General features: G+C 46.8%; 1 protein-coding gene across 1 annotated transcript in view; it reads left to right on the plus strand.

The window, feature by feature from the left end:
- Positions 1-21238, plus strand: part of AAGAB (alpha and gamma adaptin binding protein) — a 58896-nt gene extending 37658 nt beyond the window's left edge. The window contains exons 7-10 of the mRNA XM_082253033.1: positions 2012-2111; positions 10695-10799; positions 16564-16613; positions 20779-21238. Coding sequence (XP_082109159.1) covers positions 2012-2111; positions 10695-10799; positions 16564-16613; positions 20779-20856 — 333 coding nt within the window. The 3' untranslated portion in view covers positions 20857-21238. The remainder of the gene's footprint in view (positions 1-2011; positions 2112-10694; positions 10800-16563; positions 16614-20778) is intronic.
- Positions 21239-27747: the final 6509 nt, after the last annotated feature.

The raw sequence follows: 27747 nt of genomic DNA on the forward strand, positions 1-27747 counted from the left end.
GTCCTGTGGTGGATTTCCAAAATTTTAAAGAGTTTCCACTCTTCCTGAATTTCAGAGATTGTGTCCCATAAGCCCCCGTTCACACTGGGGCGACCTGTGAGGCGACCTGGTCGCCTCACAGGTCGCCGCAGGTCGCCTCCCATAGGGAAGCTGCGGACCCGTTCTGATAGGAGCGACACAAGTCGTTCCGACTCAGAAAAAGGGTCCGGAGCTTCTTTGGGGCGACCAGGAGGCGACCGCCATAGACTTCAATGTTACGAAGTCCGTGGCGGCCGCTCCGAGGTCGCGGCGCGCTGCTCGCACCGCGACCTCGGAGGTCGCGGTGCGAAGTAGCGTCGCCCCAGTGTGAATGGGGGCTAATAGAATTCCCTATTTATCACACACACATTTATTTATATGCAGCACTAGATGCCCAGCAAATGTGGTGGTGTTTGGGACAAATGTATGATCCTATCGGGGTTGGTTCCAGTAATCCCCTTTTATTGACCCGGTTTAAACTGTCAAAACATCAGTGTCAGTGAGCAGCTGTCTGTCATCCTAGCTCATAGATAAAACCGTACAGACACCAAATCCGGCAAAGGGTTCGCAGTTTAAAAACAGCTGACACATCTTTTTTAAGAAATAGTTACATCTTAATTATTGGAGTGTACATGAAATGATTATAGTGTTAAAAAAAATGAAAAGTAAGTCTTTAATTTGCCATGTAATAAAAAAAAAAAAAAAAAAAAAAAAAGTTCCAGAGAAGTAAAACTGTAAAATCAGGGCTGGGGGTGGAGTAGTTAGGCATTTGGGATGATTCACTGAAACTGGAGAGTGCAATCTTCATAGAAACCAATCAGCTTCCAGTTTTTTTCTGTCAAGCTGAAGTTAGAAGCTGATTGGCTACCATGCACAGCTGCACCAGATTTTGCACTCTCCAGTTTTAGTAAATCAACCCCAATGTATTCTATCACCCCAATGTAATCTTTATAAGAAAAATACCAATAAATATGCAGATATGCAACTGGCAATAATTTATATATTTTTTTTTTTTTTATCATCTTTTTTTTGGGCCATATTTCTGTTATGGGTCATAGGGGAGCACTTACTTGTGATCGCCTGTGAACCAGAATCAGCTGACAATGGGCTAAAGTCCACTGTCTGCTGACATCACAGAGCCACTCCAGGCTCTGGAAGGAGCCCGACAATAATGTCAGGATCGGACCAGATGCCTGATTAGCATGCCGCTGTGCGCCAGTGAGCACTGGAGGGACAGAGCAGAGAGTGTGGTGGCTAAGTCGCTGCTTTCTTCTCAGAGCTAAATCAGTGGTTATGTGATTGCTCAGTTTTAAGGCTTAAGTGTCAGCGGGGGACAGCTGCAGCATAACAGCAAGGCTGCAGCATAGAGGGGAGTTTGGATTAGGGATCGACCGATATAGTTTTTTCATTGCCGATCCTGATAGTTTGTTCATTGCGTATCGTATCGGCCGATATGGGCCGAAATTTTCGTACATTTAAAAATGTATTTTTATTTATTTATAATTTTTTTACTGGACAGGTTCTCTTGTGGAGGGATCTGGGGGTCTAAAAGACCCCAAACCCCTTCTCTGCACTTAAAAGCATTCAAAACACCAAGTTTGGCTGTTTTTGAATGCTGTCATTTTTTTTAATCTGGCGCCGAGTACCCGGAAGGTAAGTCATGACATCACCTCTGGTGGCTTCAAAGCCACATCGGTTGTCATTACAAGACAGCCGACCGTCGGCTATGGACACCGGTATCGGGGTGATGCCTCTAGCTGCAGGCATCACCCCGGTACAAGCACTTTCAAAATTATCGGTAATATTGGCCACCTTGGTGGCCGATTCCAATACATCGGGGAAAGTGCATATCGGCCCTCGATATATTGGCTTTGCTAGTTTGGATGTATTTTTTTTCTTGGTACCTACACGTTTTTAATAGATAAGAGTGGCTCTATTACTTCAAATTAGCCATGTCCATGGAATTGAATTAATGCCTTTATCTGTCTCTCAGGTCTCTGTGTCCAGTGGGGAGGCTGCAGTACATTCTGCGGATCCAGGACGAGGTGGAGATTCTGGAAGTCATTGTGATTCTCAGATTGACTCTGTTGTGGGTGAGTGTTAGTGCTGCAAAACTGCAATGGATATAAAAAGTCTACACACCCCTGTTAAAATGTCAGGCTTCTGTGATGTAAAAAAAAAATGTGACAAAGATAAATTATTTCAGAACTTTTTCTACCTTTAAGGCGGCTCTTCAGTAATTTTTTCATCTTTCTATCTATTAAATCCTCTGCCCTTGTTTTAACTTTGAAAAGTAAAACTTTTTTTTCTGCCAGTGTATACCTATACAGCCCACTTCCTCTTTCTTGTCTGGTCATTGACCTAGGCCAGTGATAGCAAACCTTTGCACCCCAGATATTTTGGAATTACATTTCCCATGATGTTCAGCTACACTGCAGAGTGCATGGGCATCATGGGAAATGTAGTTCCAAAACATCTGGGGTGCCAGGGTTCACCATTACTGGCCTAGGCTAAAGACATTGTGCACAGCTCTCTCTCTAACTCTTGTGAAGAATTTGCCAGCAAGGGAGGGAGGGATCAGTCATAGGAAAGCCAAGGAGAGCTGGAGGGGGCTGGATGAGGGCAGAGATAACAACAGGAGACTGCAGAGATCCAGGAGTATTCATCTACAGAGGAGAAATGTGCAGGCAAGTATTTTGATCACTACTGGGTGTATTATTAATTGCGATATAAATTTAAAAAGACCAAACATTTTGAAAGAAAAACTATATTGTCTACTTTCTGTTCTAAAACATCTCCAATAAAAAAAATATATAATTTCTTCATAAATTTAGACCATCTGCTACATGTCTTTGGGGAAAAAAAATCCAAATAAGTGTATATTTATTGACTTATGGGAAAGTTATAGCATCTACAATCTATGGTGTGTGTGTGTGTGTGTGTATATATGTACATATGTATGTATATGTGTGTGTATAATATTTTTGTGTATATATGTATGTGTATATATATATATGTGTGTGTGTGTGTGTATATATATATATATATATATATATATATATATATATATATATATATATATATATATATATAGATATATAGATATATAGATATATTTCTCTTACGTCCTCCGACAGTCGCCGCCCACTCATTCAGTCTTCACCAAAGGGTATTGACTTCATCTCCATAGGAGTAGCTAGGCATAAGACTTGTTAAAAACAAAGCATTTACATAGACACACCTATGGGGCTGTCCCACTGGTCCAATACCCCCTGCCATCAGCATTCCCAACTCAGTTTGTCTTCTGCCTAGTTAAGGAGCAGATAGGCTTCCCTGTGCTGGGGCTACAGTCTCAGCCTTCTTCTATTTTATGATTTATTTTCTGCAAATGTGTTTTTCTTTGCATTACTAGCTGTTTATTTGTCAGCGTTAGTTAGTCGAATCTTCGGATGAAGACGGCGTTGCGGAGCTGGGAGTCGCACTGGTTGTCCTGGTTTCCCAGGATAGAGGGCCTGATTGAATCCCAGCCCGCCATGAGTATGCCCTGGCCTCGCAAACGACCCATCCCTGTCCTCAGGGATAAAAGCCCGCGAGGTGGCCACCTCGCCTGGACGTCTCTCCCACGGTTTCCGTGCGTTGCTAGTGTCCTGCGTTTTTGGCTGATGGCACCCCCGCCATCTGGGGTGGGAGGTTTCCCGTCGATGTGAGGCACCCCACGCTATTGGGTACGGTAAGTTCACTCTGTGTGGGGCCTCTGTCTGGGGCTGGCAGTCCTGTGTGTCTGTGGTATCCCCTAATGTCTGTGTGTTTTTGGGGCTCCCTTTCTCCTGGTCCCTGCAGGGGCTTTAACCTAGCTAGTCCGCTATGTGGGGAGTGGTTGTCCCTCTCCTATGTGACACTTTATGGTGTGTGTGGAGGTGCAGACACGTGCGGCGACCGCTGCGGGATTAAAAACCGCCGGTCCGCCATTTTAGGTGTGGGCAGCATGCTGGCTTCACTGTGGGCGCTTCTGCAGCGATGTATGTAGTGTATTTTGACGCCTTACGGCGCTATCTTGTGTATGGCGAGGTGTTCTCCTGAGCACATGTCTGCGGCCATGTTTCCGGAGTCTGCCATTGCTTTCTATGGGCAACCATGTTTCCTTAGTCTGAAGTCCTAGTTTAGCCTCCTGCGGTGAAATCACTTCCTTTTTCTGTGCAGAGGAGATCGGCAGCGTGTGGTAACACTTGTGGGGTCTGTCTTTGCTGTTTTACTGTTGGAATACCTCTGGCTGTTGGCTTATTCCTGTTTGGGGGTCTGCAGACTTTGCAGACTCCTTCATAGTGGTGTACTGCGGGGGATCGCTGTGCGCTTAAAGGGCCAGTACCTTGGGGGGAAAAAAAAAAAAAAGTTTTTTATTATGGACTCCATAATAAAAAAACTTTTTTTTTTTTTCCAAGGTACTGGCCCTTTAAGCGCACAGCAAAATTCCCCCAGCTTTGGTGGATGATTCAGGTTCCTCTAAATCTTCTGCTCTGCCTGCTCTGACTGCCGCACTTGCGACTTTAGCGTCCAAGGTGGATCTTTTGATGTCTGAACGGGATACTAGAAAAAGGCCTAGGGTCTCTCTTTCTTCTGATTCTGAATCTGACATGGTTGCCGTAGATAGTGTGCCCCTTGAGGGGTCTCGCTCTTCTCAGTCTGAGGGGGAGGCGGAGGATGCGGGGGTGGATGATTCCCCCCCCTGGGACGGCCGAGGACCGCGCAGCTATGGATGCGCTGATAATTGCCGTTAAGGAAACACTACATTTAGAGGATGAGCCCAATCCTCCGGGAAAACGGTCTTCTTTTGGTACCCACAGATCCTGTAAGGCGGCGCAGGTATTTCCTTGCCCCGCTGAGTTCCACGAAACTGTGAATGAACAATGGCGTAACTTGAAGCGCACTTTTGTGGTGCCAAAGAAGTTTCAACTCCTCTACCCCTTTGCGTCTCCTACGGATTTGCGCTGGTCTGTGGCTCCCAAAGTGGATCACACTGAGGCCAGGTTGAACAGGGCCACTCTGGTACCCACCGAGTATTCTCCGGTGTTTAGGGATCCTACGGATAGGAGGCTGGAATCTCTTGCCCGACATTCCTACATGGGGGTGGGTTCCATGCTGAAACCTATTTTCGCCTCTGTCATGGTGGCTCAAGCCGTGGCGGATTGGACCAAAGTGCTCAAACGCACCCTCGTGGCTGATTCTGCCACCCCCCCTGCTACCTTGGAGATGGTGGACCAGATTTATCAAGGGGTCATGTATTTGTGCGATGCGGCCTTGAATGAGGCTCCGTTAGCTGCACGCTTATCTAGTGTCGCAGTGCTTAACCACTTTCCCACCGCTCACATTGCTGCTACTGCAGCAATGTGGCTCGTTATCGTCCAGAGACGTAGACCTACGTCGCTGGACTCCTCCCCCTGTAGGCGGCGCTCGCGCGCCGCCGGAGGCGCGCTCCCGCTGTAATCAGTCACAGCGGGAGTCGGGCCAGGGGGGGAGCGGCGGCGATCGCCGCTGCTCTTCCCCGATCATCGGGGAATCGAGTGAGGAGATCCGCCCGCTTGTGTAAACAGACAGTGACAGGCAGGGACAGATCGGAGTGTTCAGCATAGCTGAACATGCGATCTGTCCCTGTGTCACACAGTCACCTCCCCCCCCCCACACGTTAGTAAGCACCAGGCATACATTAACCCCTCCCTCTCCAATAAAATTAACCCCTTCACTTCTAGTGTCATTTTTACAGTAACAGTGCATATATATAGCACTGATTACTGCAGTAATGTCACTGGTACCCCCAAAAGTGTCAAAAATGTCAGTCAAGGGTCCGATCTGTCTGCCGCAATGTCGCAGTCCCGCAAAAAAAATCGCAGATCGCCGCCATTACGCGTTAAAAAAAAAAAACAACAAAAATGACAGAAATCTTTCCCTTAGTTAGTAAACGCAATAACTTTTGCGCAAACCAATCAAAATACACTTATTGTGATTTTTTTTTTTTACCAAACATAGGTAGCAGAAAACAAATTGGCCAAAAATTTAAAAAAAATTAGATTTTTAAATTTTTTTGGGGGGGAATTTCATATAAAAAAATGTTAAAAATATTGTTATTTTTTCAAAATGAACGCTCTTTTTTTGTTTATAGCGCATGATCAAAAAATCGCACAGGTGATCAAATACCACCAAAAGAAAGCTCTGTTTTTGGGGAAAAAAAGGGTGTAAATTTAGTTTGGGTACGGCATCGCACGACCGTGCAATTGTCAGTTAAAGTCGCACAGCGCAGAATCGCAAAAAGTGGCCTGGACGTAAGACAGCAAAATCCTCTGGTGGTAAAGTGGTTAATTGCCGCTTGATTTGGTTAAAAAGCTGGTCGGCTGACCAGACTTCCAGGAAAACGGTGTCTGACATCCCTTATGCTGGGTCTCGTCTTTTTGGGGAATCCCTGGATGAATTGGTTAAGGGGGTCACTGGGGGCAAGAGCACTCTGTTGCCCCAGAATCCTAAGGGAAATTTTTTCCGCGGTAAGCGGGGCCCTTCCTTCAAACCAAAACAGGGGTCCTTTCGTGCCTTCAAAGCACAGGATAAGGGGAAACTCTTTAGAGGCCAAGGTGGCCAGAGGAAGTCTTGGGCGGGCAAGCAAAAAGCCGCCCAGGCTGGAGCGGCGGCCCAGTCTGCCTCAACCCGAAGGGACGCCCTCACCCGTTTCAGGGGTGGGGGGACGTCTGCACGGTTTTCTCGAACCTTGGCTGCTCCAGATCCTGGACAGGTGGGTTCAGGAAATCATTCGATCGGGTTACAAGATCGAATTCCTTTCCCGGCCGGCAGACAGGTTTTTTTCCCTCAAATCTGCATTTGACCCCAGATCGTTTGCAAGATCTTTGTCGGGCGGTGCAGGATTTACTCGCCCAAGGGATGATTGTCCCGGTGCAGGTTTCGGGGGTTCTATTCTAATCTGTTCACCGTGCCCAGAAAGGAGGGCAAAGTGCATACAATTCTGGACTTGAAAGCTCTGAACCGCATTGTGCGCGTTCAAAAGTTCCGCATGGAATCACTCCGCTCGGTGGTAGCCTCTCTGAGCCCGGGAGATTTCCTGGCTTCTATCGACTTCAAGGATGCGTATTTACACATCCCCATATTTGAGGGTCATCAGAGGTACCTCCGATTCGCATTCGTTTGTGGCGTTACCTTTCGGTCTCACTTCGGCTCTAAGGGTGTTTACGAAAGTGCTGGCTCCTGTTTTGGCCCTGTTAAGGGCACAGGGTATTGCGGTCTTGGGATATCTGGACGATCTCCTGTTAAGATCGAGTGTCAGTCAGAGCCTGCTGCGCGATCTGTCCACTACGGTTCAGACGCTCCAGGAGTTCGGATGGACCATCAACGTCCAGAAGTCGACTTTGTCTCCTTCGGTTCGTTTCCCATATTTGGGAATGGTCTTGGACTCCGCCCAAGCAAAGGTGTTTCTGCCCGAGGACAAGCTCCGGACCCTGCAGAGCGAGGTCAGGTCCCTCAGGGACAACGATTCCTCGTCGCTCAGGACCTGTATGCGGTCCCTGGGCTTAATGGTGTCAGCCCTCGAGGCGATACCGTTTGCGCAGTTTCACACGCGGTCTCTCCAGGAGGAGATATTGACCAGATGGGACAGGCTACCTCAGTCCTTGGACCTGAGGGTGTCTGAGTCATCAAACCAGACTGGATCGCCTGTGGTGGCTCCAGTCCCCGGCCGTAGCGGAGGGAGAATACTTCCGGCCGCTGCTGTGGACGGTGATTACCACGGATGCCAGCCTGTAGGGCTGGGGTGGCGTCCTGGGCAACCTGTCTGCCCAGGGCACGTGGTCGGTGGAGGAATCGTCCCTACCGATAAACATCTTGGAATTGTCAGCGATCAGGCTGTGCCTGCTCCATTGGTCGGATCATCTTCAGGGCTGCCCTGTGCGAGTGCAGACGGACAATACAACTGCGGTAGCTTACATCCATCACCAAGGGGGCACCAAGAGTGCCCGGGCGGCCCGGGAGGTGACCAGTATTCTGTCTTGGGCCGATACTCGCGTCCCGGCGTTTTCAGCAGTTCACATTCCGGGTGTGGAGAACTGGCAGGCCGATTATCTGAGCCGCCAGACCCTGGACCAGGGGGAATGGTCCCTGCACCCGGAGGTGTTTCAAATGCTGTGTGCGAAAATGGGGATCCCCGTATGTGTCTGTTCGCGTCTCGGCTAAACAACAAGGTGGGAAGGTTCGTGGCAAGAACACGCGATCCTCTAGTAGACGCATCGGATGCGCTAGTGGTGCCTTGGCACCGGTATCGTCTGATATATGCCTTTCCCCCGATTCAGTTGTTGTCCAGGCTCCTGCGCAGGTTAGTCTCGGAACCGAAGTTGGTGATCCTGGTGGCCCCAGACTGGCTACGCCGGTCCTGGTACGCGGACATTGTTCAACTGGCCATCGAGCCTCCGTGGCGGCTGCCGTTACAAGACGATCTGCTGTCGCAGGGACCGATCTTCCATCCTGCTTTACAGTCACTGGCTTTAACGGCATGGCTGTTGAAAGCCAGGTCCTGAGAGACAGGGGTCTCTCCTCTGAGGTCATTCCTACTCTGCTCAAAGCGAGGAAAGCCTCTTCCGGTAAGATATATTACCGTACTTGGAAGGCTTATTTTGCCTGGTGTGAATCCAGGGGCTTCTCTCCTCGTGCCTACTCGGTGGCGAGGGTGTTGGCCTTCTTGCAAACTGGTGTGGATCAGCGCCTGGCGTTGACCACGATTAAGGGCCAGCTGTCTGCTCTGGCCGTCCTTTTTCAGCCCCCCCTCTTTGATTCGTACCTTTATTCAGGGTGTGCGTCACTTGGCCCCTCCTCGGAGGGAGCCTCTGCCTCCTTGGGACTTAAACTTGGTTCTGTCCGTTTTACAACGTCCTCCCTTTGAAAACATCAGGGAAATTTCGTTGCCTCTGCTGTCAAAAAAGGTTGCCTTTTTGGTGGCGATCACTTCAGCGCGCAGAGTGTCGGAATTGGCGGCCTTGTCTTGCCGCTCCCCTTACCTGGTGGTTCATAGGGATAAGGTGGTCTTGGGACCTAACCAGTCCTTTCTTCCGAAGGTGGTTTCTGATTTTCACCTTAATGAGGACATTGTTTTGCCTTCGCTTTGTGCGAATCCTAAGCATCCTAAGGAGTTTGCGTTGCATTCTCTGGATGTTGTCAGGGCTATTGGGGTTTACCTGTCGTCGACTGAATCCTTTCGGAAATTGGATTCTCTTTGTCCTTCCTGAGGGCCCTCGAAAGCGTATGGCTGCGCCTGCGGCGACCATTTCAAAATGGATCAGACAGACGATTGTTCAGGCCTATTCGATTAAGGAACTGGTATCGCCCTTCCCTGTCAAGGCGCACTCTACTAGAGCGGTGAGTGCGTCATGGGCCTTCCGGCATCAGGCTTCGGTGGCCCAGGTGTGCAAGGCTGCGACTTGGTCGTCAGTGCACACCTTTTCAAAGTTCTACAAAATTGATGTTCTGGCATCGGCAGATGCCTCCTTTGGCCGCAGAGTTCTGTGTCCGGCAGTGCCTTGATGGGGTCAGGTAGTTTGCCTGCCCCTGTCTGTTGGGGGTTGTTGTTTTCTCCCCCTTTTTGTTTATTTGCTTCCTGGGTTGTTGCTCCTATTGAACTTCTGTTGCCCAGAGGATTACCTTGCGGTTCACGTAAGGTTCCTTTCTCTGACGTGGGTACTGCGTTGCCTTTATGACGGTCGCGTTTCCCACCCCTCATGTCTACACTGCTTTGGGACATCCCCTTTGGTGAAGACTGAATGAGTGGGCGGTGACTGTCGGAGGACGTAAGAGAAAACTGCATTTTTGTAAAATCTTACCGTAAAATTCCTTTCTCGGAGTCCTCCGACAGTCGCTGCCCTCGCCCCTCTATTGGTGTTTTTGTGGACTTAACTGCTTGCTACCAAACTGAGTTGGGAATGCTGATGGCAGGGGGTATTGGACCAGTGGGACAGCCCCATAGGTGTGTCTATGTAAATGCTTTGTTTTTAACAAGTCTTATGCCTAGCTACTCCTATGGAGATGAAGTCAATACCCTTTGGTGAAGACTGAATGAGTGGGCGGCGACTGTCGGAGGACTCAGAGAAAGGAATTTTACGGTGTGTGTGTTGTGTGTGTAATGTGTGTGTGTGTGTGTGTGTGTGTGTGTGTATATATGTGTGTGTGTATATATATATATATATATATATATAATATAATGTGTATATATAATATAAAATATTGTGTGTGTGTTTGTATAGAGAGATGAATAGAGATATGTGTGTGTGTGTGTGATATATCAGCGACTTATAGTGTGGCGAACAATCTGGCTCTTGCTGACGCTGGCTGGGAGGAGCACTAACTGATAGTGACACTAATACAGTGATCAGTGCTAATGCTATATACACTGTCACTGTACTAATGATAGTGTATTTAGGAACCCCCCCAAGAATATTCCTGTACTTCTCACCTGAGTCACACAGTTGGTAATGTGGAATGTGCACCCTGGATGTATTTTTTCATGTAAATATTGTAGTAAAGCAGAATAAAGGTATTATTTTTTAAATTTGATAAACAGAATACGTTTTTACTTTGAATAATATAATGGATAAATCGCTGGAGAATGACTTTACTGACTAAAGAATATTTTCTCTCAGACCCGATGCTGGACCTTGATATCCGAGAACTTGCCAGTCTCACCTCGGGAGAAGGAGACCTGGAAAATTTTGGCCGGCTTTTCTCCAAACTTCAGGAAATGAAGGGTAAAAAAAAAAAACTACTTTGGAGGTGAAAATCCCTGTTTTTGTGGAGTAGATACAGATGATTATACTCATTGTGGAACACTCTCTGGGCCAATGTTAGGCAAACTGACACATGCAATACAGAATTTTATAAGAAAAACTCACATTCTTGCTGAAATTTAGACCCGACACCTCCTATTTTTTTTTTCTTCTTTCTTTCCTTGTGGCCCCTAACAAGTCTGAGGATCGAAGTTTCATGAGGTCACAATACGTTCTACGACTCATTATGGCTTTGCTTATTTTCACCCTTTTAGCCCCGGTTCACACTTGTGCGTGTGCGGGGTTCGCATGTAATGTTGGAGCGCACTGCTCCGACATTACATGCGATCGGCTGTGCGGTGCGAGTTTAGCCATACAGTTTGTATGGCTAAATTCGCACCGCAGCCGCACCAAACACGCACAGGGACCCTTTTTGGCAGCCGCATCAGGATCGGATCGCACAGCGGTTTACACTTGTGCGATCTGATCCTGTGCGAACTGCATGATCGCACTGCGATATGCGATCAAACTGGGGGTGTCGTTAACATTACATTGACACCCCCAGCGTATCGCATATGGCAGTGTAAACTGCCGGGGGTGCGTGTGCGATGCGGGAACAGGCTGCGGATTCGCAGCCTTCCCGCATCGCATAAGTGTGAACCGAGGCTTACAGTTTATTAAAATTCAACTGGAAATATAAATTTAAGTTTTGTAAATCCTAAAGAAATGCTGTAACAGCATTTCAGGAATGTACAGCGCCTTGAAAAAATCTGTGTGGACAGATTCTCCCACCTGAGCTGTGGATCTCTGCAGCTCCTCCACAGTTACCATGGACCTCTTGGCTGCTTCTCTGATGAATGCTCTCCTTGCCCGGCCGGTCAATTTAGGTGGACGGCCATGTCTTGGTAGGTTTGCAGTTGTGCCATACTCTTCCCATTATCCGATGATGGATTGAACAGCGCTCCGTGAGATGTTCAAAGCTTAGAATATTTTTTTTATAACCTAACCCTGCTTTACATTTCTCCACAACTTTATCCCTGACCTGTCTGGTGTGTTTCTTGGCCTTCATGAGGGCTTCACAGAACAGATGTACAGTAAACCCCCCTCCATTGCGGGGGTTACGTTCCGGACCCAGCCGCGAAAAGTGAAATTCCGCGAAATAGAAAAACCCTATTAAAATGCATTGTAGGCATGTTTTTTTACTGTCACTGTACGTGTAAAAGCATTTTAAGGTCTTTAAACACACTTTTAAAACAATAGAAACTCATTTAAACACATAAAAGATACTAAGAGACAGAGCAAGAGCAATGGAAAACACAAAAATATTTCATTTTGAATGATTTATATAGTAAAATAACATTACAAAAAAAAAACGCGAATTACCGGGACCGCAAAAACGGAACCACGATGGAGCAGGGGATTACTGTATTTATACTAAGATTAAATTACACACAGGTGGACTCTATTTACCAATTAGGTGACTTCTGAAAGCAATTGGTTCCACTAGATTTTAGTTGGGGGTATCAGAGTAAAGGGGGGGTGAATACAAATGCAAGCCACACTTTTCACAGATTTATTTATAAAAAATTTTGAAAACCATTTATCATTTTCCTTCCGCTTCACAATACTGTACCAGTTTGTGTCGGTCTATCACATAAAATACAAATAAAATACATTTACGTTTTTGGTTGTAACATGACATAATGTGGAAATGTCAAGGGGTGTGAATACTTTTTCAAGGCACTGTAAGTGTGGCCCTCAGCAGTACTAATACAACCCTTTCTTTGGTTTCCTATTTAGATTGAAAGTGTATTTTACCCTAAAGTATTTAATTTTTTCTATGTGTATATTCACAAATCATACTGGGCTGCGTTTACAAAGCAGTATCTACCACTTTAAGATCTGTGGTAAAATACCTCTGAACTTCATTCAAAATTTTTTTTTCTGCAGTTCACGTAAAAACACTAGTAAAAGGAAGGAAATAAATGAATGCTTGTGGTAAATTTAAGTAGTGATCCTGACAATCGATTGTTAAAAAATGTTTTTAATTTTAGCTGGTTGTTAAGGATCCGACAGCCACCGGCATCCTTAACAACCAGTAAATAGTTGGTTGTAAAGGAGCAAGCAGACGCCGCATCCTTAACAACGATGATTCCTCTTCCCCAAGGAAAGTATAGATTGGGGGCATGCTGTGTTTTTGTTTTTTTTTTGTTTTTTTAATGCCGGCACTTCTTTTGTTTACATCTGTTTACATTCTGCTGTCAGCAGGGTATCCCGCTGACAGCAGATGAGTCAGGAGTGTTAAGACTGCAGCGGCCGCCTGCTCCTTAACCAGCTATTGATTGTTAAGGTAAATAAAATTGAAAGTGGTTGTAAACCCTTAGGCCCCTTTCACACTAGCGGACCGTTCAGATCCGCCTGTCAGTTTTTCAGGCGGATCTGAACGGATGCCCCATGCATCTCTATGGGGCAGCGGATGTCAGCGGAGACATGTCCGCTGACATCCGATCCGATCTGCTCCATCAAATCTGGACAGAAACCCTATTTTCCATCCGTCCATGGATCGGATCGGATGAGAACGGACAGGCGGTCCGTTCTCATCCGATTCACCCATAGAGAACAGCGGGGACCTGACCGTTTTGTCTCCGCACACTGACAGCTCTGTCTCGCTCCCCCGCTGAGAAAAACGGAGTCCGCCGACGGACTCCCATGTGTGAAAGGGGCCTTAAATATACCCAGTGAAGGGACTATCCTCAGGTGATACACAGAGATGAAACAAATCCTACTGTACCCGTTTATCTGCTGTCTTCTCTTTTCTACGTCTTTTCAAAGTCCAGAATTTAAACAGGATTGCTAAGCACTGAAAAGCGGGGGGCGGGGAGCTGAAGTTACACAGAACTGATTGAAGGAAGGGACACCCCCCCCCCCCCCCCTTCGCACAGCACACCGGAACAGTGCTGAGGCTGTCAATCAGACTATGTCCCTCTTGTCACCTTTTTTTCTCTTGGTGTCAGGAAAACTTGTCAGAAGTGACTCATGCAGATAGCAGAGGAAGGACACAGCAGACAGAAATGACACTTAGTGCTCTGGATTGAGACAAGTGCACACTATAGAGAGATATGCTTTGTTCACATTTCATGTCAGAGGATTCCAACCACTTTAAAGCTGAACTCTGGAGAACTAGAAAAAAACTAGCCTTGCGCTCCAACCCCCGCTGTGAGAGTTAAGTGCTTGTTTATCCATTGCACGCCCTCCTGTCTGTGATCGTCCCCTGAATCTTCTGTGCAGGTATACCCCGTCCTCTTCCTTTCTCCGAACTTACAGGGCTGCAACAATTCACGTTCAGGCAGAACGGCAGTACAGATCCAACAGGGAAATGCCCCTTCTTGCCCTCTCTTCCATTTAGAAAAGTTCTTTCATTGATTACACTGCCTGTAACATGATCTGTGAATGGAGGAGAATCTGATCAGTCACAGGATGCTCTCCCCCATATACAGATTGTGCTACAAGCAGTGCAATCAATTAAAGAACTTTTCTTAACCACTTCCCGACCACCTACCGCCTTTTTACTGCGGCAAGGTTGCTCTCCTGCGCAAACTGACGTAGGTCTACGTCGGTCGCGTGCAGGAAGCTAGGGGGCGAGCGCACGCCGGCGTGCTCTCGCCCCCACTCGGCAGAGGGGAAGCCGATGCTCGGGTCAGGCGACTCCGATTGCCGCCTGACACCCGCGATCGCTCCCCGCTGAGAGAGGACAACGGGCCACTGTTGTAAACACAGCTGACTGTTCTTCTCTCTGGAATGATCACAGAGCCCATGTGATCCTTCTATATAGGTTCACAGGTCTCTATGGTTATTTCACAAGCCACGCCTCTCCACAGTTAGAATCACTCCCCTAGGCTCATATTTAACCCATTGATCACCCATAGGGTTAACCCCTTCCCTGCCAGTGTCATTATTACAGTGACAGTGTATATTTTTTGCACTGATTACTGTAGTAATTACATAGTTACATAGTTGGTGAGGTTGAATAAAGACCAAAGTCCATCCAGTTCAACCTGTGTAGATGTGTGTGGCTGTAATCATCTTGCATACCCCTGAATGTTCTGATCCTTGAGATGTAAGTCTAAGAGTCTTTTGAAAGCCACCATACTACCCGCAGAAACCACCTCTTGTGGTAGAGAATTCCACAATCTTGTAGCCCTAACAGTAAAGAACCCCCCACGTTGCCTGAGGTTAAAACGCTTCTCCTCTAATCGCATTGTATGCCCCCGAGTTCTCATGCAATCCCTTCGACTGAACAGATTTTTTTCTAAGCCTAGATCCCCATTTAGATATTTAAAAATTGCTATCATGTCCCCCCTCAGGCGTCTCTTCTCCAGGGAGAATAAATCAAGCGATTGCGGACGCTCCTCATAATCAAGGTCCTCCAATCCCCTAATTAGTTTAGTTGCCCTTCTCTGGTCCTCCCAAAAGTGTCAAAAATATCAGTTTAGGGGTCTGATCTGTTAGCCGCAATGTCGCAGTCCCGCAAAAAAAATCGCAGATTGCCGCCATTAATAGTAAAACAATAAAAAAAACATAAATCTTTCCTGGAGTTAGTAGACGCGATAACTTTTGCGCAAACCAATCAAAATACACTTTTATTGCGATTTTTTTTTTTTTTTTTTTTTTTTTTTTTATACCAAAAATATGTAGCAGAAAACAAATTGGCCTAAAATGTTAAATTTTGATTTTTAAAATTTTTTTTGGGAATGTTTTATATAGCAGAATGTGAAAAATATATATATATTTTTTTTTCAGAATTGTCCTCTTTTTTTTGTTTAAAAATAAAAATCGCACAGGTGATCAAATACCACCAAAAGAAAGCTCTATTTATGGGGAAAAAAGGACATCAATTTTATTTGGGTACAGCGTTGCATGGCCGTGCAATTGTCTGTTAAAATATCGCAGTGCCGAATTGCAAAATAGGGCCTGGTTATTAAGGGGGCAAATCCTTCCGGTCTTAAAGTGGTTAATGAAGGAGGAACCTGTAATGCTGTTCTCCCTGCAGACCCAAAGCTGCTAACCAACGCATCACCAGACAGGAAGGGGACAGGGCATGCTTGCACAACATGGGACATACTTTAGTACAGCTAAGTGATCTGACTAAAGCTGTAGGGAACTTCAACTTTAAAGCAGAAATCTAGAGGTTTCCACACGTAGGCACACCTATAGCCCAGTCACGCAGTGATGGCGAACCTTGGCACCCCAGATGTTTTGGAACTACTTTTCCCATGATGCTAATGCACTCTGTAGTGTAGGTGGGCATCATGGGAAATGTAGTTCCAAAACATCTGGGGTGCCAAGGTTCTCCATCACTGGTTCAGTGGCTTTGAGCTTGGAATGTTGAATGTGCCAATATCAACTTCCACCCCCATAGACGAAGCTCCAACATACATGCTGGAAGTTTGTATTTGCATACTTGCCGTTGTAAATGGGGTTGTTCATACGTGTAACAAGTTTGTATGGGCAACATACCATTAATAATGATGATGGACACATGGGAAATTTCATAACTTTCAGCTTTCAACCACAGCAACCTGCTGTTCAGTTTCATTTTATTTCCCAATTTCTTGCTGCCGAATGATCATTATTGTAAATAATACAAATAAATAACTTGGAATTGCTTTGGTTTCAGTTGATTTCCAATGCCTGATTGCTTGAAAGTGGGATTGTTGTGCTTCATCTTGTTTTCTGGTCTTAACAGATAAAGCTGCGACATTGCCACACGAACAAAGAAAGTTGCATGCAGAAAAGGTAATCCAGTGTCTTTAGGAGAATGTGTAATCTTATTGTTTAGATATACTGTAGTTATAAAGTATAAGAGATCAACTTTATAAGAATTTAATTTTTATTGTTTAAAAAAAAAAAAAAAGTGTTTTTAGTTTGTCGTATATTTGTACATGGGGGCAGCCATATTTGCTCATATCATATTCTGCTTCCAGCTTTGCAGAGCTACATATTTGTGTTTTACTGCTCAGGATGTGAATTGGCTGACTCCCTGGGGTTGATTTACTAAATGAGTGGGAGCTGTTCATCTAGGAACATGTATATTGGTAAATAAGGCAAAGTTGTGTTTTGCTTTAAAGTGGTTCTAAAGCTCATTCTTTACATTAAAGCGGAGTTCCGGGCACAAAATCTACCTTTTTTTTTTTTTTTGTGCCCATCCGCTTGGTCTCCTTAACCTGAAAAGGAATTTGATAGTTAGGCATTTCTTTTTTTTTTCACTCACCTTGTAATTGTAGATTGAAAATACTCACCTCAGTGTACTTCCTCCCTCTGAGCCACGGCTCCGCCGTCACTTCCTGTCTTGCGATGATTCCTGGGAGCTGAACGTCATCGCTCCCAGGAATCATTGCGACGGCACCGGCCCCGCTCGTCACTTCCGGGGCGACGCCGCATTCCCTGCTAAACAGCTTCTGGGCATGCCCAGAAGCAGTTGAGGAATGCGGCGCCGCACCGGAAGTGACGAGAGGGGCCGGTGCAGGCGCATTCTGGGAGAAGAAGACGCGGAAGAGGACGCAGAAGAGGATCGCGCCGGCTTCAGCTGCCCACAACAGAGATGGCAACGCTGGAGAAGAAATTTTAAAAGTGAGTATTTCTTCTTGCCGGTAAGTGCGAACCGGGACAGATCAGAGGCTAGCCATTGTGGAATGTACTAGCTCTGACTGTCCCGGGGGTATGTTTGTTGAAAAATGGTTTCTGTGCCCGGAACTCCGCTTTAAGGTTAAAAAAAAAGCCTTCTGTGCTCCGGGATCCCCCCCCCCCTCCCCCTTTATACTTACCTGAGCCTGATCTCGGGTCCAGCACTGTGCATGAGAGCAGAAGCTCTCTCCCTCATCCCAGGGCTGATTGATAGCAGTGGGAGCCAGTCCTGTATTGTTGGGTTCACTCAGACACCCTGATAAATGGGTGATGATTATTTTTTCACAATATTGATTATCAATTTGTTCACAATATTTATGTTGCACTTTATTAATTGTAGGTTTTCATATTATTAGGCTGTTGCACTGATTATTATATATACAAGTTAAATGAGACCCAGTGCTGTATTATTGGGTTCATTCAGGCACCCTGATAAATGAGACCCGGTGCTGTATTATTGGGTTCATTCAGGCACCCTGATAAATGAGACCCGGTGCTGTATTATTGGGTTCATTCAGGCACCCTGATAAATGAGACCCGGTGCTGTATTATTGGGTTCATTCAGGCACCCTGATAAATGAGACCCGGTGCTGTATTATTGGGTTCATTCAGGCACCCTGATAAATGAGACCCGGTGCTGTATTATTGGGTTCATTCAGGCACCCTGATAAATGAGACCCGGTGCTGTATTATTGGGTTCATTCAGGCACCCTGATCAATGAGACCCGGTGCTGTATTGTTGGGTTCATTCAGGCACCCTGATAAATGAGACCCGGTGCTGTATTATTGGGTTCATTCAGGCACCCTGATCAATGAGACCCAGTGCTGTATTGTTGGGTTCATTCAGGCACCCTGATCAATGAGACCCGGTGCTGTATTGTTGGGTTCATTCAGGCACCCTGATAAATGAGACCCGGTGCTGTATTATTGGGTTCATTCAGGCACCCTGATCAATGAGACCCAGTGCTGTATTGTTGGGTTCATTCAGGCACCCTGATAAATGAGACCCGGTGCTGTATTGTTGGGTTCATTCAGGCACCCTGATAAATGAGACCCGGTGCTGTATTGTTGGGTTCATTCAGGCACCCTGATAAATGAGACCCGGTGCTGTATTATTGGGTTCATTCAGGCACCCTGATCAATGAGACCCGGTGCTGTATTGTTGGGTTCATTCAGGCACCCTGATAAATGAGACCCGGTGCTGTATTATTGGGTTCATTCAGGCACCCTGATCAATGAGACCCGGTGCTGTATTATTGGGTTCATTCAGGCACCCTGATCAATGAGACCCAGTGCTGTATTGTTGGGTTCCTTCAGGCACCCTGATAAATGAGACCCGGTGCTGTATTGTTGGGTTCATTCAGGCACCCTGATAAATGAGACCCGGTGCTGTATTATTGGGTTCATTCAGGCACCCTGATAAATGAGACCCGGTGCTGTATTGTTGGGTTCATTCAGGCACCCTGATCAATGAGACCCGGTGCTGTATTATTGGGTTCATTCAGGCACCCTGATCAATGAGACCCGTTGCTGTATTGTTGGGTTCATTCAGGCACCCTGATAAATGAGACCCGGTGCTGTATTATTGGGTTCATTCAGGCACCCTGATCAATGAGACCCAGTGCTGTATTGTTGGGTTCCTTCAGGCACCCTGATAAATGAGACCCGGTGCTGTATTGTTGGGTTCATTCAGGAACCCTGATAAATGAGACCCGGTGCTGTATTGTTGGGTTCATTCAGGCACCCTGATAAATGAGACCCGGTGCTGTATTATTGGGTTCATTCAGGCACCCTGATCAATGAGACCCGGTGCTGTATTGTTGGGTTCATTCAGGCACCCTGATCAATGAGACCCGGTGCTGTATTGTTGGGTTCATTCAGGCACCCTGATAAATGAGACCCGGTGCTGTATTGTTGGGTTCATTCAGGCACCCTGATCAATGAGACCCGGTGCTGTATTATTGGGTTCATTCAGGCACCCTGATAAATAAGACCCGGTGCTGTATTATTGGGTTCATTCAGGCACCCTGATCAATGAGAGCCTTTGTTGTATTGTTGGGTTCATTCAGGCACCCTGATAAATGAGACCCGGTGCTGTATTATTGGGTTCATTCAGGCACCCTGATAAATAAGACCCGGTGCTGTATTATTGGGTTCATTCAGGCACCCTGATCAATGAGACCCAGTGCTGTATTGTTGGGTTCATTCAGGCACCCTGATAAATGAGACCCGGTGCTGTATTGTTGGGTTCATTCAGGCACCCTGATAAATGAGACCCGGTGCTGTATTATTGGGTTCATTCAGGCACCCTGATAAATGAGACCCGGTGCTGTATTATTGGGTTCATTCAGGCACCCTGATCAATGAGACCCGGTGCTGTATTGTTGGGTTCATTCAGGCACCCTGATAAATGAGACCCGGTGCTGTACTATTGGGTTCATTCAGGCACCCTGATAAATGAGACCCGGTGCTGTATTATTGGGTTCATTCAGGCACCCTGATAAATGAGACCCGGTGCTGTATTGTTGGGTTCATTCAGGCACCCTGATCAATGAGACCCGGTGCTGTATTATTGGGTTCATTCAGGCACCCTGATCAATGAGACCCGGTGCTGTATTGTTGGGTTCATTCAGGCACCCTGATAAATGAGACCCGGTGCTGTATTATTGGGTTCCTTCAGGCACCCTGATCAATGAGACCCAGTGCTGTATTGTTGGGTTCCTTCAGGCACCCTGATAAATGAGACCCGGTGCTGTATTGTTGGGTTCATTCAGGAACCCTGATAAATGAGACCCGGTGCTGTATTGTTGGGTTCATTCAGGCACCCTGATAAATGAGACCCGGTGCTGTATTATTGGGTTCATTCAGGCACCCTGATCAATGAGACCCGGTGCTGTATTGTTGGGTTCATTCAGGCACCCTGATCAATGAGACCCGGTGCTGTATTGTTGGGTTCATTCAGGCACCCTGATAAATGAGACCCGGTGCTGTATTGTTGGGTTCATTCAGGCACCCTGATCAATGAGACCCGGTGCTGTATTATTGGGTTCATTCAGGCACCCTGATAAATAAGACCCGGTGCTGTATTATTGGGTTCCTTCAGGCACCCTGATAAATGAGACCCGGGGGTTTATTGTTGGGTTCATTCAGGCACCCTGATCAATGAGGTATGGTTGGTTAGGAATGAAGAATCATAGAGGGAGGTGTCCATGATTTTTCTATGCTGGAAGGTGTGTCTTAAAAACGTATTTTATATCTTAATGTATTTTCTTTTCAGGTTGCCAAAGCTTTCTGGATGGCCATTGGTGGCGATCGTGATGAAATTGAAGGCATTTCCTCGGATGATGAAAACTGATGGCTGTAAGCATAGCAGGGCTGATTTTCTTAAAACTGGAGTTATATTGTAGTTGTTGATCCAAATGACCAACCAGATTTTACCTTCTATTTTCTCACCCAGTGATGGAATTAGTCCAGGTTTCTGATTGGTCGATATATTGCAGCAACTCCCAGTTTTTTAAATCAGCCCCAGTATTAACACTAGTTTTCCTGCATCACTTTTTGGATACCAGAGTCACATTCTGCTGCAGTGTCTACAGTTCCCCAACTTCCTTCAACTACATTTGGTTCTTACTGCCAGCATGTGTCTAGTGTTCTCCATACGTGGGTTAGATATCATAATAATTGTGTATTTATTAGAAGGCAACAAATCTTAATAAACTGTTTTATATTCATTACAACACCTGGGAGCTTTTTGATTAATAGATATATTGAAATGGTGCGATGTTTATTTTGGCACCCGGTGAATATGAACACACCTAACCTTGCCTTCCTTTGGCAGTCTTCATTATTAACAGAACACATTTACCTCTTGGAGCCTAAGCTTTTTTCTGACATATGTTGACTACAAGTTTAAAATCAGTATTTCTCTTTCGTTCATGGACGGACACAGCGCTCCATAAATCATAACAACTGGGTTATATTGCCTCCTCCAGGGGTAGGACTAGGCAGACCAAAAAAACACCTGGCTACGCCCATGGGCCATCCTCGGTTTGGTATATAACCCCCCCCTCCCTGCTCTAGATAATCAGTTTTAATCGGTCTAGTCAGGAGTAAGGACCTAGGCTCCTGGCTGGGATCTCTGGTTCTAGCAATTTTTTCTCCTCCTTACATCTTTTTTGTTTTTTTTCTCGGTAGATCTACAATAAACTGCCGGCCTGGATAATGTAGATCCAGTGGTCCCCCCAGCCCAGCCAGTGAGTGCATGCAGACCGCAACTGCGTGCTAGGTCGGCTACGACATAGCCTCATGGACAGAGGCTGGCCCGGGAATTAAACGTCTCGCAGGGTCGCATACGACCGGGCTTGGGTCTGAGTTGCAGCGGTCCCTTGCCTGACTGCTCCCCTACTTCAGTGGTGAGGATTTTGTCTGGGGGGTTACTCGCACCATGGAAGGATAAGTACAGTCCCCCCTCTCCCCTTTTGGCATTTTTTGGGGTGGACGTGGGTGACCTCCAGGAACGGTCAGACCTGCCTGCAGGTTCCCTCCTCCCATCCTAAATCCCTCAGTGAGCTGGGCTTCCCCACTACCTTTCCCCTACTCCCTTTCCCCCCTGTCTGGACCTGGAGTCTGGTGGGGGTCCCAGGGCAGGGGATGCAGCAGAGACCCCTGGGGTCTCCCCCGTTTTCCCCACTCTGTAAGAGTCCTAGGAAAGTGTGCTCCCTGCCTTGGTAGTCTGGAGGGGTCCCAGTGTAGTAAGGGCCAAAATATCATTTTTGTACTGCAAGGATCTTCCTTTCCTTATGGAGCCTCAGGGTCACATCTCCCCCACTGACCCCCTCATGGAGGTGGCAGGTCCCTCGGAACCCCAGCTTCCCATGGGTCCATGGAGGTCCTGCAGTCCTTAGTGTCCCGGGTGGAAGTGGCGTGTGGGCAAAGGCCCAGGAGGAAGCATCCCCGCCTTCTCCTGCTCAGTTGGTCTCATCTGATTCTGAGCCTGATGCTGCCGTGGATGCGGCCCATCCAGGGGAGGCTTAACCACTTACCGCATACTGACGTAGGGCTACGTCGGTAAACTTTGCGGTGTTATACCGGTACCGTGGTTTAGAGCCGACGGTTGGCTTTCCGTCGGTACCGACCGATGCGGTACCCGGGGGGGCGGGAGGGGACGTAACCACCCCCCCCCCGCCGCTTTCCGTGGCTGTTACCGGGGCTCCCGTCCCACGTCCGCCGGCTGGATGGAGTCCCGATCAAAGCCGGAAACGGCTTCGATCGGTTCTCCGATGACGTAACCCGGAGGTGGCGTCCATGACGTCACTTCCGGGTTACTGTGCTGCAAAAGGCGGCAAATTTGAAAAACGGCTGTATGCAAAAATGCCGTTTTCGGCGTTTTGCATACAGGGAAGTGTAGTGGAGGGGTCTAGGGTCTTTTAGACCCTCGATCCCTCCATAAAGTGTACCTGTCACTGCATATTGGTGTCACAAGGGATGTTTACATTGCTTGTGACAGCAATAAAAGTGATCAGATTTTTTTTTTAAAAAAAACTTTAATAAAGTTAAAAAAATAAATGGGAAAAAAAAAAAAAAAAAAATTTAGCCGCCCCCGTCACCGTTAGCTCGCGCACAAAAAAAAACGTATACGGAAGTCAAGCCGCAAATGAAATCGCTGTTCAAACCACACATGTGAGGTATCGCCGCGATCGCCAGAGCGTGAGCAATAATTTAAAAAAAAGAGCTACACTCTAACTCTAAACTGGTAACCGTTAAATAAATTTAAAGCGTCACAGATTGAGATCTCTATTGACCGTAGTTTGTCGCCATCCCACGGGGGGGCGCAATTTTAAACCGTAACATGTTGGGTATCTATTTACTCGGCCTGACATGTTCTTTCCAAATATACAAAAAAAATGGGCTAACTTTACTGCTTAGTATTTTTTCAAAATTTTTCCCAAAAAATGGCGCTTTAAAGACCGCTGCGCAAATACCGCGTGACAAAAAATATTGCAATGACCGACATTTTATTCTCCAGAGTCTTTGCTAAAAATATATATATATATATATATATATATATACATCCCCAGATCCATCCGATAGTAAGGATGATTCCTTCATGGTCGCAGCAGTGAATGAAAAAACGCTGGTAGACGCACTTATCACTGCAGTGCATGAGACTTTAAAAATGGAGGATGCGGCTGTTGTAGCCACGGACGTGGCAGTATCGTTTGGTATGCATACGTCACCTCATACTTCAAAGGTGTTTCCTTACGGGCCTTATTTTCACAGGTTTTTGTGTAAAGAATAGGAACAATCAAAATTACTGTTTGTGGTCCCCAAACATTTTGCTGTACGTTACCTTTTTGAGGAGTCCCTTTTAAAAAAGTAGACTAGTTCACCAGTGGTGGATCCTCCTGTTTTCAGGTTGAATAAAGCAACCATGATCCCAGTAGAGGAATCTCCGTCCTTTAGGCTGACAGGAAAGCATAGGCTGTGCCACGCAGCATGTTTACTATGGCTGGTTCGGCATTGCGACCAGTCTTTGCCTCAGCCCTGGTGTCTCAGACCCTAACTGAATGGGCCAAGCTTTTGCGCCAGGGGCCTGGGGAGCAAGCAGGTCCCCGCTGCTTATGTTGATTTGGCGGAGCAGTTTTGTCCATGGGATGCAGTTTATCTGTGATGCAGCTTTGGATACAGCTCCTGTGCTGTCCAAAATTTCTGTTTCAGCGGTGGTGATTAGGCACGTGCTGTGGAATTGGTCCACAGACCAAGCCTCTAAGAAAGCTCTCATTGATCTGCCCTTTCAAGGCGATTGCCTGTTTGGGGCTACTCTGGATGACATCAGTAAGGGTTTCACGGGGAGGGGGAGAGTACCTTCCTGCCACAGTCAAGGAAAGGGAAGGAGCCTCATTGCAGATGGGGGCCCTCCTTCTCAGCCCATAGAAAATTATTTTTGTGCTTCTGGGACAGCGAATAAGGGAAAAAGATCTTTTAAATCTTCCCCGGGAGGTTCCAAGCAACCTTGGTTTGGTAAACCTAGAGCTAGCTTCTCCAAAACAGCAGACAAGACCCCTTCAGCATGAAGGTCTGCCCTCGTCCATTAATAGGGTGGGGGGACATCTTCGCTGGTTTCCAGCCCCTTGGACTTCTTTTGTGAGCGTCAAGGAGATCCGCGAAATGTCTCTTTTGGGGGTACCCAGAAAGGGGGGCAAAGTTTGTTCTTTTCATGTTTTTTTAGGTCCTGAGTCTCCTTGTGTGGATTAACTTCCTGCAAAGGTACAGGTAATGTCCGAACTACCTAAAGTCCCCCCTATCCCTGTCCAGGGAATTGATTTACCTAGGTCTGATTCTAATTCTGACCAGGGCGGTTCTTTCTCTGGACAAACATCAGGAACCATAGGCCAGGATTCTCCTGCTGCTGTCCACAGATAGTTCTCTATGCTGATTTGCGTACAGGTTCTGAGTCTGGGGGTATCCACCTTCAAGACAGTTCTGTTTGCACAATCCTAAATGCAGCTTCTTTAGCAGGTTCAGCTCCACTGGAGGATACCGAAGTTCGTGGCTAGATCAAGGGTTCCTCTGGCAGATGTCGCAGTCGTCCACGCACCACTGTAAGGCCAGTATCATCCTTGACTCAGGCTTTGTCCGCAGTTCCTGCGCGGAATCAAGAGCGATGATCTTCCAATAATCCTGGTGACCATAAACGTCCCTTGGGGGCTTCCTCTCAGAAAAGACCAGTTGTCCCAAGGGCTAATCTACCATCCTGCTTTACAGTTGCTGGTTTTAATGGCTTAGCTATTGAATGCCAGGTACTGAGAGATTTACCATTGTACGTGGAAACGTACATTTCTTGGTGTGAGTCGATTGGCGCTCACCTTCGACCCTTTTCTGTGGCCCGGTTCTTAACTTTTCTTCATTGGGGCGTTGATCAGAAGTTGGCCTTGAGTACCATCAAGGGCCAGGAGTCTGCTCTAGCAATCTTCTTTCAGCGACCCCTAGCCATGCTAGTTCGTACCCTCATTCAGGGGGTTCGACATGTGGCTCCATCTGTACGGTCTCCTTTGCCGCCATGGGATTTAAATTTAGTGCTTTGGTTCTCCAGAAACCTTCATCTGAGAATATTCGGGAGATTCCCTTGTCTACGTTATCCCAGAAGTTGACATTCTTGGTGGCTATTACCTTGGCCCGCAGAGTATTGGAATTTATGGCATTATCCTGTCGCAAACCCTATTTGGTGGTTCATAGGGATAAAGTGGTTCTTCGTCCCTGTCCATTATTACTGCCCAAAGTTGTCTCTGACTTCAATTTGAATGAGGACATTGGGTTGCCTTCTTTGTGTCCGAAGCCGGCTCATCCCAAGGAATTTGCTTTGCATACCTTGGATGTGGGTTGTGCGATTTGAGTGTATCTGGCAGCTACGGAGTCCTTTCGGAGGTCAGATTTGCTTTTTGTGGTTACAGACGGACCAAGAAAAGGGCTGGCCGCTTCTTTGGCTACCATCTCCAGATGGATCAGACAAACAGTGACTCATGCCTATTCCATTAAATATCAGGTTCCACTTTTCCTTGTTACGGCGCATTCTACTCGGGCGCTGAGAGCTTCTTCCGCTTTCCGTCATCAGGCATCAAAATCACAAGTTCGCAAGGCGGCCACTTGGTCGTCGGTGCATATCCTCACAAAATTATATAAGGTAAATACTTTGTCACCTGCGGATGCTTCTATTGGCCGCAAAGTTTTGCAGGCTGCTTTTTAGGAGGGGCTGATCCCTCTCGAGGGGTGTTTTTCTTCAAACTTTTATTTTTCAGATGGGGCTTTTGTGACCCGGTTAAGGCTCCTGTGTCCTGGTTAGGGCTCTTATGTTTAGCCTTTAAATCTATATCGGGAAAACCCTAAAAAATCTGGAGCAAGGCTTAAGGTGCCGAAGCCTGAAACCAGAAGGAAAAAGGTCAGAAAGGAATGGATAAAGACCGAAAGAGGGATAGAAAAAATGAGATAACATGAGGGGGAAGGAAAAAGAGGGGAAGAAAGGGAAAGGGAACAGGAAAGGCAAGGGAAGAAGAGAAGGAGAGGATGGGTACGGAGAGAAAATGTGAAAAAGGGGGGGGGGGGGGAAGCAACGAACGAGGGGAGGGGAGGGAGGAAAAGCCAAGGATGGAAAAATGGGGAGGGGGGGGAAGAATGAAGAGGGGAGTGAGAAGAAAGGGGGGAAGAGGGGAGGGGAGTGAGAAGAAAGGGGGGGGGGGAAGGAGGGGGGTGGGAAGACAAGGAGAAGAATAAAAGGGGATTCTTATTTTATTCTTCTCCTTGTCTCCCCCCCCCTTTTTCCCCCCTTTCTTCTCACTCCCCTCCCCTCTTCATTCTTCCCCCCCCCCCTTCCCCCCCTCCCCGTTTTTCCATCCCTGGCTTTCCCTCCCTCCCCTCTTCATTCTTCCTCCCCCCTCCCCGTTTTTCCATCCCTGGCTTTCCCTCCCTCCCCTCTTCTCTTCCCCCCCCCCCCTCCCCTCGTTCGTTGCTTCCCCCCCTTTTCACCTTTTCTCTCCGTACTCATCCTCTCCTCTTCTTCCCTTGCCTTTCCTGTTCCCTTCCCCTTTCTTCCCCTCTTTTTTCCTTCCCCCTCATGTTATCTCATTTTTTCTACCCCTCTTTCGGTCTTTATCCATTCCTTTCTGACCTTTTTCCTTCTGATTTCAGGCTTCGGCACCTTAAGCCTTGCTCCAGATTTTTTAGGGTTTTCCCGATATAGATTTATTCACATACAGGGATGTAGGTACCTGTTTACTTAGTAATACAAACATAACCTCTCTATTTTTAGCCTTTGGTTATTTTCCCCACCCCTCATTTTTCCTTTTTGGCACTGCTTTTGGACATCCCACTAGTTATGATTTATGGAGCGCTGTGTCCGTTGATGAACGAAAGAGAAAATGGGATTTTTGTACTTATCGTAAAATCCATTTCTCCGAGTTCGGGGGACACAGCACCCACCCCTCTATGGAGCTCTGATACTTCTAATACTGCTTGCTACTAAACTGATTACCTAGAGCAGAGAGGGGGGTTATAAACCAGCTGAGGACGGCCCATGGGCATAGCCAGGTGTTTTTTGTAGTGCCTAATCCTACTCCTGGAGGAGTCAATATAACCCACTAGTTATGATTTATGGAGCGCTGTGTCCGTCAATGAACTCCGAGAAAAGGATTTTACGGTAAGACAAATATCTATTTTTTTTTAGCTAGGAAATTACTTAGAACCCCTAAACATT

This window comes from Pelophylax lessonae, assembly GCF_965119305.1.
Source record: "Pelophylax lessonae genome assembly, chromosome: 4".
Taxonomy (NCBI): Eukaryota; Metazoa; Chordata; class Amphibia; order Anura; family Ranidae; genus Pelophylax; species Pelophylax lessonae.